Here is a 12,374-nt window from a genome sequence, read left to right as displayed (position 1 = left end):
TATCTTTCGTAACACGAATCTCGGATGAGCGATAAGGTATGAATGAGTGATTAATAACTATTTGCGAAAAAACCATACTGTTTATCTTTTCTCAATTTTGAAAAATGCTTAGAAGGACATTAGATAAGTCTTCTTTATCTTCAGGCTGTAGAAAGTTGATTGCAAGAAGTCTTCAAAATTTCATAGTTCTAGTATTGACATGAAAAATATTATATAAACTTCTATCTAATATTTTCATCACTTCTTGTACCCCAGTTTACGTAAAGCCTTCACATCCACGTCGCCGTAATAATCTTCGCTATAAAATTTAATAATTTATTTAGTCATAATATTTTTTTTTGTTATATAGAGGACATTCTTTTTGTATAATTTCAATTTTGATTGTATGCCGCGCCCGTAAAAAAGGTTTGATCAGTGCCATCTAACGGATGGGATTCGAACTAACTATTTCTAATAGGAGAACAGAAAGTGCAAGGAGGTCTACCAAGAGGTAGACTATACACATGCAGGGAAAAATCATTAATAACTCATTTTCTAGGCATAATTTATGAACAGCTTTCAAAGTTGCTACGAGTATGTACTTTAAGAATAAATTATAAAAGTTCATAAATTATTTCTAGAAAATGAGTTATTAATGATTTTTTCCTGTCGGTGCATAGTATACCTCCTGGCATACCTCCTTGCACTTTCTGCTCTCCTATTAGAAATATGTATGTATTTTTCACGAGAGAGTACTACTATCGGATGAACGAATTTTGGTTTCGTTTGCGCATGTTGGTTCTGATTGGTTCTGCCACGCTCCGCTACCAAGGTAACGCGCAAGCGCCGTACTGCTGTACGACGTAAGCGCCGTTGGGCAGAAAGTATATCCGGTGATCATAAACTTGTGAATTATTCACTACCTCTGTCCTATAATAAGCCGTTTCTATATTAGTACAATTTGTCCACCGTGTATATGGCGGATACAATGGGAAGTAAATCATGGTGGGGTAGCGCTACTCGTGGGATAACTTTCTGAGCTCAGTCGAGCTGCGCGAAACGCTCATACTTTTTCGTGAAAAATACAATAGTTAGTTTGAACCCTATCTACTAGATGGCGCCGTTCCAAAATAATTTACCGATCACTTCCCAGAATGATATCCCGATGACTTCTACCCCTAAATCTCACTATTCTAACTTTCGGAATCGATTTTATGCAACAAAATATTACAAGAAACACTTTTAATTATCATCAGCTTATTATTTCTACAAATCAGTGATTAATTCCAAATTTATTAGTTATGATAGATTAATTTAGAAGATATTATATTTGATGGTTATCAATACCTTGCTCTTTTTCACAGAAATATTTTCAAAATTCAGCTGAAAGCTTACAAAATAAATCATTAATTTAGTTTGGACCACAACAGAACATTCACTACAATTTTACTAGAATTTTATAAATATCTAGTTTGAATTATAGACCTCAATATCCCATGAATTCGTAGTGCTAAGTTCTTGTGCATTACAGCATTGAAAGAATATATGTTTGTTGCAGTTATTTTTAAGTAACAAGCATGCAGTAGTTAGATTCACGAGAATTAAGTATCCAACAGAAAGCAACACGAATAAAATGCAGAACAATTAAATAATTTGATTATCGAGAGGGGGTTTCAAAAGCACATAAATATTTCACGAATTTTTCATCCTTTTATTGTACGAATCTTTCACATCACTTAAAAATATACGGACGAGTCTAGTTTACGCAAGCATGCTCAACCGTGGTCAAGAGTGTTTAACGACGAGCTCGAATTCAAATCCTTTCCTAAGAATTTCTCATTATTAATATATATATTCAAAGAATATCTGCTCGGAATCTTTCTATAACAAATTCAATAAACGTATCCCCATTTAGAACTTCTCTTCCATTTTTATTCATCCAATCGAACGTCTCACGATAAAAAGAATAATAATAAAAGTCTACGCGACTCAACAGAGAATGAAACAAATTATTATCAATGAGACGACACGATTTCCAATATTCCTTAAACTTTATCGGACGGCAACGAGGTAGAATAAATAAATAAAAAAATATGGAACAATTTTATTCATCTATCCACGCAATGGCGATGTGCAATCAGTCTCTGAATAATTTCACCCACAATCTCAATCAGCATCGATCAAAACGCGTGGAGAATTCAAATCGAATAAAACGTCCATTATTTATCATCCCCGTTGCCATCATCAACGATAGGAATCGAACTTTAACGCAGAGGCGGTAGATCTACCCTTCACGTGTCAATTCCGAGCATAGAATCTTAAAATCACTCTAAATTCAAGGCAAATCACAGAATGGAATCGAGCATCGCTCTTGACCCACGGCGTTACGTATGTACACTAGCCTACAAAAATCAAGAAACAAATCAATTTCACTTCAAACGAGGGGAATAAATTAATCTTACTTAAACTACGAAAAATAAATGATTTTATACAGGACCGTGTCTACCGCTAGGCAAAATAAATCGCGTGCCCGGGGCCCGCACATAGGTGCTTATAATTACCTTGGACTTTGAAATATAATTAAAAAATATTTGCATAATTTTCATTCGTATGCCTAGGGTCGGAGAAACTCTACACGTGGTCCTAAGTTGTATAACATTCTGTATTGAATTTTTGAAATAATTTTCAACAAATCGTTCTGTTTCTTTATTTTTATCGGCCAGTGTATTCCGAGGTATCGAACATCATGTTCTCTCGAGATTGTATGAGTTGTGTGTTGTGTGCGCGCGCGTGTGTAGGTGTGTGATAGAAGAAAGAGTATCGGGTAAAAGGGATGGGTAGGATGGAGGTAGATAGGGGTAGGTAAGTGTGATAAGGCGATGGGGATAAAGATTTAGAGATTATTCTTGAAGGGGTGCGTTGGGCCTCGCAGGTGCCGACGGGGGCCTCGGTTTACCCTGAGTCTTCCTGTTGTCGCCAGAATGTTGAATTCCGGTTAGAAGCTCGCTCTTCCTAATGCTCTTCAGGTCCAAGTCACCGTAGTAATCCTCACTGTGAAGCAGAATTTGTAAAAGCGTTTAGGACATGCGTGACCTGCCACCTGTTTCTTATTGTTAGTGATGGCCATTTGATCTATATTGGCGATTCATTAACACTCACTCAATTAGAAATAATTATTAGCCCATCAGTGGTTGCCTAATGTGCAGCCTCGTGTATAGTTAATTACATTCGTGAAGAAGTGTTGTACATAGATCAGTTTAGTACACTTGTGCTTGTGTAATTGATAAATATAGTTTGTCGAGAAATTTGAATATTAACCCTTTAACTGCGGGTACTTTTAGCATAGCCGATCGCTCTAATTTTAAATTATATTACTGAAGTGATATTCTATTTTAAAACATTTTTATTATTGTATTTATTTTACTTTTATTTTAGTGGTATATAAGCCACAGCCGCTATTTAATATTAGCAAAAATTAACATGTTGTTTATATACCACACCTGCCTCTGGCTATAATTTTAGTATGTGGTTTATAAACCACACTCGCAGTTAAAGGGTTAAAATACATTCGTTATAATCGTCTTATATTAAATTAATTACTTCCATCTGTTAGAAAATTTCGTTGTTAATCAACAACATTAATTATTATCACGATACTCCGATCATTGGGTACCTTAAACCTGATTTATAAATTGTTAATTAAATAAAATATCCTTTCTTCGAAAATTAATTAAAACTCAAAACTAGGAATGACACAAATACTTTTAATTCGATCTTTCAATCTAATAATTTATGTTAATGAAAATTTAATATTTAATGATCTTTTATTATTGATTTAAACAACTATCATGATCTTCATAATACGTTCCAAAGACACTTATGCACGTTATTCCTGTTGTCAACGAAATATTATATAAATATTAAGTTACATAAAACCGATCGACCTGTTATGAGAGCAAAATGTATTCATTTATAATTACATCACTCGAAAAAGGTGAAATATCTTTCAGATCATGCTTGGAACGCGTGTTTCAGAGTTTTAATCACACATGGGCTATCTGGTTTATCCAGAATTCGTTTTTACATAACACCTGGTCTCAAACCTTCTCGATCCTGCTTAAATTCGCTTTCGAGAAAGCATACTAGGAAGTTTGAAAATAAAATGAGAAAAAAAAAAAAAGAATCATTTCTTTCCAGTTCAAAGCGTGAAATTCAACCGCTACACTTTCGCGTTCTAATTACATTCAGAGAACGAAAGAACGTCTATTTTACTCGGTTTCATAATCTGATTACTTTCTTCCTATCCTGTCCAGGATTCACTTCGAATAATTTATTTAATAAGTTTTAAATGAAATTAAAAATAATTTCTGATTTTCTAATAGCTTGGTTTTAATTCCAAATTATTATTTATAGCTTTTCAAACGAAAAATCAAAATTCATATTCGAATAATTTTCAAGTTCTCGATAATATTACCACCTGAAAGATAAGTGTTAATTATAAAATGTACTCACCATCCAGGAACGTCTTCCGGATCCTCGCAGGCGCCGCTTCCGTCGGCGTCACCGATCTTGAAGACGGTACCGATCGGGCAACCGTATTCTCTGGCGATACCCTCGAGGCATATGTAATATTTTCTGCAGTCTTCAGGATGGGCGTGTCTGCTGAAGCTGCCGGATGCTCCGCTCACTTCGCCTGCAGCCGGGCACGCGAAACCTCCTGCGACCTCTGCGCAATGCGATAAATACATAGAACTTGATCAGATGTAGCCAAGAGAAAGGTGAACGTTTATATATATATTTTTAATCGTACAGATTGTAAAACGGCGAACAAGGGTACGGCTTTGAATTCTAGCGACCGAGCTGAGGAGATGATGAAGAAACGCAGGATGTGCGTGGGGATTGCCGTCACGTATCGGTTATCGACGAGCAACGTAATGAATAAATAATATCTGAAGACGAGAAACGATGCTTCGAAGGAAGTTTTTTCAATGACATTTCAATAAAAATGGAGTAAATGGCATAGGTCAGAAATATTTTATCTAATCTAGAACATGCAACTGTGAATAGGAAATTTTTTAATTTTGATTGTAATCACACATGGGCTATCTGGTTTATCCAGAATTCTGAATGAGTCAGAAATATTTCACTAAATAATTAAATTAAAAAAATGAATCATTCGAATGACCTACCTTCGTTTTTGCATTCAGGCACTTGATCAGCCCACATGCAAACTCTGGCTTCGCGGTCGTAAGCGAGTCCAGGGCTACACTGGTACCTGGACGCCTCTCCGTTCCAGCAGTTCCAGAAGACGTCGCATTTCTTCTCGTCGGGGAATATACCATAGAGACGAGGACAGTGGGGAGTGCTGATCGCTGGTTCCAGTTGCGTCCTCTCGCCGCAGTCAACGTTGTGAAGGTAATCGCAGTTCTCGGTGAGGAACTTGCTATCAGAGGCATCGAAGGCGAGACCATTGCCGCATGTCTTCAGCTCCGCCGCATTGTTATCGCATTTCCAGTATTTGTCGCAGGATATGTGGTGAGGGTAGAAGCCAAAGTCGTCTGGACATTTGAAGGATTCTTGGCCGTTCGCGGCTGGAATCGTAATAAATACGTCGTTGATCAAAATTGCAGAAGGAGGACGAAGAAAGTTTCGTTTCAATTTAAGAAAGTCTAACCAATTATTCGTTTTTTTTTTTCAGGTGGAGAAAGCCATTTGGAGGGGCGTATTTTTGACTGAGGATAAATGAAAAGGTACTCTGATGGAAGCTTTAATTTTCAATAATAGTAAGTGAAATTAAAAATTATAGACAGAGAAGAAGAATTAAAACAAATTAGTCGCGGTTTTAAAGTTCCTGCGAGATGCTGTAATCAGTTTCAAATAATTTCTAAATTATACACTTCATCGTGGATAGCTCGTCTAATCCCGTCGCGGCTTTTCTATCGTCATAGAAAAATATTTTCTGTGGTTAATCCCGGCACAACAACACTGTAATCGTGTCAGAGATAGCCCGTAATCGCGTTCAATTTAACCGTCGATCGGCCGTTGCTTTCGCGAGAAAATTAAACAATAAAGTGACTGTCGACCGCAAACATCCTTCGTTTCTATTCGATTTCTCATCACGATGCGTGTACACGATCCACGAAGGAGGTGTCGATCCGGAGACAAAGAAGCATACAGGACGTACAGTCCTTTATTACCAATGCTAATGCCCCGTTTCTTATCCTGCATCGTCTCGCGACCGTCAATAACACCTAATAATCAGTTGTACCCTCCCTTTTTTTTTTCCTCGCGGCGTATGATGTCTGAATAACCTAAACGTCTTATGTAAGGGACACAAAGTGACTTTCGCCAGGCGCTTTCACTTTGGGCCCAGAGCCAGGCCCAGCTATCAGCAGGCCGCTATGGCTTCGTGACTTGGGCCCTCCCAGCATCCCGTTCACTTGCCTCTCCTCCGTACACAGACATACGTTTTCCTTCTCCTCTGTGTTGCACGCGTGTACACTCTTGTTTTCTGTACAATCGGCTGCAAAGTAGGTTTCTCGATTCGTTTTTCAAGTTGGAGGAGACTAGGGAGAGACTAATAATAATGGCAAATGAGATGAGTAATGAGACATTTCTGCTTCTACATTTACTGTTAATTAAGATAAGCTCGAGTTATAGGGGATTGTACAGTGGCGAGCATGGTAGTTTTTTCTAGGGAAAGGGAGATGAATATTTGAATTAGTAATCAATTTAAGAGCGAATTGGTTAATAATTGATAGGCTTAATGAGATTTGTTTGTTCAGTTAGTTACATCCCCTTTTCCCTAGGGAAGGCTCTTCTAGGGAAAATTGTAATTATTATTAAAATACTCTCTACACATAAAAATATAAAAAATTTAAATTAAACGAAGTACTTATGATTATAAAATTTCTCACAGAGAAGCCCACCATGCTCGGAACTGTACCCCGGCGACTTATATTCACTTTCATTTTTCTCGAGCTACTGGTCCCAAAAGTAACGCGTCCGACTTCCTAATGGACCAAGATTTTTATTAACGAATCTTAGCGAACCTAGTCAATTTTTATGGACGATAGGACCATTCGCGATGGTCGGTGATAAAAAGAAGGGTCAAGATCTGGGCCAAGGTTATCCTGTTGCAAGCGAGGAAGGGGAGGAAAAAAGGAATGGAAATGGCGTGTCGAGAAGGTTTCTCCGCGCACGGAAATTGAATACGCCTTTTGATCTCGTTCTACTGGTAGATCGTTCGGAAGAACGGGAACGGTGATGGTAATTTTTCAGTCAGCAAAAGGCTTGAGAAAGGAATGCTCGATTTCGTTGATCCGCGCGAAGAAGTTTCTAGATCGTTCCTTGGTTTACACCTAATTAACCAACGAATATATCTTTATATAATGTATTATTTGAACGTAGTCGTGTTACGAATGATCGATTTGTAGATACAGTTAACCGCACGGTGAACTCATTTTCCTTTCTCTAGCTATTCATGCGTTATATCGTATTGTAATCTAGCGTTTGAAATAGGTAGACCTCCACTTAGCGGAATAATTAATACACTTTCAGATGAGAAATCGTTTTGGTATACGGTAAAATTCGATATCGAACACGCGAGCTATCTAAGCCGGTGAAATTGTATCGATTAGCAAAGATAATTATTAGAAAATTTCTGGATTTTTCACAAAATCATGCGTTTCCTTTATTTAGTTCGAACAAATTGAATGGAACGTGTTTTAATCGTGACAATGATGGAAGAAGAGTTCACTCCCTTTGTGATTCACACGCATATGTCACACACTAAATGTCCTCCACTTCCGGTAAAACTATACGTCCTCGAGTAAACACTTTCATCCCCCGTTCTCATTCTATAATCCTCCCTTTTTCATCCTCGTAATCGCGTTTATCTCGGGTACGTACCGGCGATCAGAATGGCGGCAATCACGTAGTAGTACGTCCTCATGGTAACGATTGTCTGTCTTCCCGCGTGGTTTCCTGTCTCGAGGTACGGTTAATATATATATATATGTGTGTATATATATATATTTGTATAAAAAAAAAATTACTGTCACTATTGCGAGCACAGGCTCCACTGCGCAGAGAGAATTCTGTGTTTGCGCCCTGTCGTTCTCCACCTTTATATAAGTCATTGGTCACGTGTTGTTCCTCTTCCACCTCTTCTAGAACCTCCTTCTCTTCAAGAAGAGGTACATTGGTACCTCGCTACGTTTCTTCTCTCCCTCTCTGCTCCTCTCTCCCATCTCCCTCTCCTTTTTCCTTTATTCTTCTCCGTTGAAAATGTCACCCAAAGACCCCATAATAACGTCTCTGTCTCTCTTTCATTCTTCTTTCCACGTCCCACCGTCCCGCGACCACCTTGCATTCCCTTAAATGTTAAAATCATTTTTTTATACCCGATAGCTTCGAGGATTCCTCTTCCTTTATACTGGCATCTTTATTCCCGACCAGCGGGACAGGTTTTGATCGAGGCTGGTTTTTACCGCGATTCCACCTAAAAATTCGCCTCCTCATTTTTATCGCGACGAATCGCTTTGTTCCTTTTCACGATGGATCCTCGAGAGGATGTTGCAAGCATTTTGATTAGACCGGCTGGACGGAAGGTACGGTAGTTTGCGAGTTTCTTCGTGGTGGTAGCATGTATTCAGTCTCAGGTAACGAAATTTTGGATTAATTACGAAGTCGATAGCTTTCGCAATTTTTTTATTAAAAGGGTAATTATAAAAGGGAATTTTTTTAATATACGCCATTAAAATTTCTAGCTTTCAATTTGAAATTATCAGCATACATTTTTATTTATTATTGAATAATTTTTTTATGAAGGAAGATTGTCCATCTTTTGGGAGAAATAAGATCCATCTTGGTCTCTACTTCATCGCGTCAATTGAACGTTCATTTTAAATTAATTACGAAGTCGATAGCTTTCGCAATTTTTTTATTAAGAGAAATGTGCTTTGGAATTTTTCTAATATTTCCAGCTTTCAATTTGAAATTATCAGTATACATTTTTATTTATTACTCAATCATTTTTTTATGGAGGAAGATTGTCCATCTTTTGGGAGAGACAAGACCCATCTTGATCTCCTCTTCCTTGCGTCAATTGAACGTTCATTTTAAATTAATTACGAAGTCGATAGCTTTCGCAATTTTTTAATTAAGAGAAATGTGCTTTGGAATTTTTCTAATATTTCCAGCTTTCAATTTGAAATTATCAGTATACATTTTTATTTATTACTCAATCATTTTTTTATGAAGGAAGATTGTCCATCTTTTGGGAGAGATAAGAGCAATCTTGGTCTCTACTTCATCGCGTCAATTGAACGTTCATTTTAAATTAATTACGAAGTCGATAGCTATCTCAATTTTTTTATTAAAAGGGAATTTTTCTAATATACGCTATCAAAATTTCCAGCTTTCAATTTGAAATTATCAGTGTTTCCTTTTCTCTTATTATTCAATTTTTTTTTATGGAGGAAGGTTGTCCATCTTTTGGGAGAAACAAGACCCATCTTGGTCTCCACTTCCCCGCGTCAATTCATACAAATTCCGTGTATACGTTCATTGAGCTGAATTTTTCCCATTCGCAAATAGTTATCGTACCGATTCCATTCCCTTATATCGTACTACGTGATCTATCTGACCATCAAAATTCGTCGAACTCGTGCAGGTGCGACTGTTTTTGTACGCAGACAGCGTACAATGAATGTCGTACGATTTGCAGAATAATGACCGATCGTAACGTGATTATAATAATAACAATAATGGTAAGGCCAAAGCGGTTAGGTGATATAAAATAACGGAGGAAGGCTGGAAGGGGGCGAAGGTCGAGCACGAGCAACGTGACTCACCGTGACACCCAGTTCTGATACACCACCCTGTTCGACATTCCTGCAGAGGTTAACCGACAGATACTAGTCGGCCATCGTTAACACTAGATTGTCGGAGCGAGTCAGTTTGACTCATTTATGATTTGATTGCTATATACATAGAAAAACTTGAATAATTTTTTTAAAAACATATCTTGGTTTTTAATAGAATTATGAAATGTGTACAAATACTAATTCCTTCCCTTTCCCACTTTATGCTTCCAAAAATCCATATGTCCTATACCTATTTTGACAGACGTGAGTCCGGCAATCTAGTGTTAATTCGATTCTGTGTAAAACTTTAGCACGGGGACGATTCGAGCTACGATTTGACATTTATTTCCTTACATCATCGATTCGCGTTTCTGTCACCTGTTGCGTTTCTTCTATAAGAAAGTTCCTGCGATTTTGCAACCATTTCGACATTTTTCTCTTACACCTTGCGGCATTGGTTTCGTCCAAGCGAAATTGCATTTTCTAAAGAATTTATTGAAGTATATAAATTGATTCATCGACACTTTCGATCGTACGTTAATCACCTACCATTTTTTGAAACCTCTCATGGCAACGAAGCTCCTTTAAAGAATGATTGAGACAGAAAGTGAAAAAAATTAAGCGAAACCAAAAACCAGTGTCTTTGATTTGATATTCCAGGCTGCGCTCGAATTGTGTTCGAAAGGAATTTTCGAAATTTCACAATGTTGTAGAGAAATAAAAGGAAAAAAGAAGAAGAAGATATTCTAATTCAACGTAGAGCGACATTGCGAGGATAGTTTGAATGAAGGCAGACAGGCGCATGTTAATGCGGGGCGCTTTCGACGACAACGGAACTTTCTCGCTCGGCTTAATCCAGTTTCTCGAATAAATCGCATTGCCGAGCCGATGTTTACGCTTACGTGCGCGTCCACGATCCAGCGATCTAACGCACAGCAAAAAACCACGTATCGATCTCGCGGGTTGATCGACCTTGGATCCTCGTGATTCAAAGCGAAGGCGAAAGTGTCCCATGAACAGTATTATACATCCTGAATCAATTTCAGTCGTTCAGTTGATAATACATAATAAAATGTTGGGCAAATGTTGGAAGCCACCTCCTTCTTAACTAAAGAAAAAATTGCACCCAAGTGTGCATAGCGCATAGTCCGCAGCGGAAATGCAGTAGTTGAAAAGCATTAACAAAATGCAAGGGTTAAATTTGAATGAAAATAGAATGTCATCAGTCATTGTTCTCGGAATGAATCATCAGATTTAATGAGTTATTAATGATCACAGGTGACGTACAGCATTTATTAGTATAGGTCATAGTGATATTCAAGGCCGTAGTTTAGTGAATTAATTACGGCCATGAAAGTGGATAGAAATATAATACGCTTATAGGCTTGTTAATTAGAAGTTTCAAGCGCGTGCTTAACGATTACGAGGCGAAATAATATTTTTGCGGATCATTGTCGTAAGGAAATTGCCTGGTTGGTGATCGATAACTCGTTCCAACATCGAGATACAGGCGTAGCCTGTTACACTTCTTTTATCCTCTCGTATTTCCGGTAAAAGCCTCTGTCTTGATTTCTTCTCCGTTTCATTTATAGCTAGTTTGTAGCTATTTTAGAAAACATTAATCATCAGCAAGCAATGATAGAGAAATAAATTCGACTGAATCTCTTTAGAAAAGAACCGTCGGAACTGTTTTGCGGCACCTTTGACTGTAAAGGGTTAAACGTGACGAGAAGGCGGAATACGCGGAGGACAGCCGAATACGAAGGAAGGGAGTATCGTACCGGATGGTTAATGCAAAAACACCTTCCGGATAACGGTAAGGCTGCACCGTGGGTGCTTTATTGCGGTAGCAGTGGGTGTTACGTGCCGCAGCGTGCCAAGGATGCAGGTGCCGCGCCTGTCGTTGATTAATATTCGGCTGGTTGGTCTCCTTAAGTCAGCCGATTCGAACAGGACAACTGGACGTCCTCCCCCTGGGTGGTTTGCTCTTACCTTGCCCTGAATCTCTGTTCAACTTATATGCACGCCTGTGCAATATATACAGGGTATCTCAAGAAAGATTCGCTTAAGATTAATAAGAAAATATCCTTAATATTTCTTCGGCATCGTTAATTAGATAGGCATTTCTGTTAATTAGACAATTTCGTACATTCTGAAAATTCGAACAATTGGTGAATTTGGATTTCAATTTAAAATAGTTACACTATTAGAATATTTGAAGGGATTAAAAGTTCGGATTGCATCGAATATTAATAAATATTTGATAATTTAATAAATGATTGATAAAGGTACAATATGTACGTTTTTTAAAGACACTCTGTATATCTTTTCCTTGTTTGTCATTTCTTCGTTGTTCTCTCACGATGTTAATTTCCTTTTGTTCGTTGCTAATTGAAAGCAGCCTTTCTCGTGATAAAAAATTTGTCGTCGAAGGCTTGCTTCTCGATATACTTGGAAACGCGTTCAAGTCTCCCACCAAGGATAGCTGGAAACATGAATGCCGGATCAAGCGATGAACGGGGTGAA

At 37.8% G+C, this 12,374-nt stretch overlaps 1 protein-coding gene and 1 long non-coding RNA gene across 4 annotated transcripts in view; one reads left to right on the top strand and one right to left on the bottom strand.

Annotated features, from left to right (window-relative positions):
* Positions 1-11: 11 nt before the first annotated feature.
* Positions 12-8,090, bottom strand: Gasp (Chitin binding Peritrophin-A domain-containing protein Gasp). Of its 2 annotated transcripts, none has more exons than XM_034326885.2 (4): positions 7,891-8,090; positions 5,169-5,570; positions 4,492-4,705; positions 12-298 (listed from the first exon to the last, which is right to left on the bottom strand). In XM_034326885.2, exons 1-4 carry the CDS (start codon positions 7,931-7,933, stop codon positions 238-240), a joined length of 720 nt encoding a protein of 239 aa, XP_034182776.1. In that variant the 5' UTR covers positions 7,934-8,090; the 3' UTR covers positions 12-237. The 2 variants fall into 2 exon arrangements, with proteins under 2 accessions (XP_034182776.1, XP_034182775.1); XM_034326884.2 differs by lacking the exon at positions 12-298 and adding an exon at positions 1,670-3,030.
* Positions 5,577-12,374, top strand: part of LOC143306285 (uncharacterized) — a 28,717-nt gene continuing 21,919 nt past the window's right edge. Inside the window, exon 1 of one of the 2 annotated variants that reach the window (XR_013063732.1) lies at positions 5,577-5,762. This is a non-coding gene — a long non-coding RNA (uncharacterized LOC143306285). Of the gene's footprint in view, positions 5,763-8,111; positions 8,643-12,374 lie in introns of those variants that run through there. The other variant, XR_013063738.1, reaches the window with a different exon arrangement.

This window comes from Osmia lignaria, chromosome 3 (assembly GCF_051020975.1).
Source record: "Osmia lignaria lignaria isolate PbOS001 chromosome 3, iyOsmLign1, whole genome shotgun sequence".
NCBI lineage: Eukaryota > Metazoa > Arthropoda > Insecta > Hymenoptera > Megachilidae > Osmia > Osmia lignaria.
The sequence above is the reverse complement of the archived record's forward strand: the minus strand, read 5'-3'. Positions and strand labels throughout refer to the sequence as shown.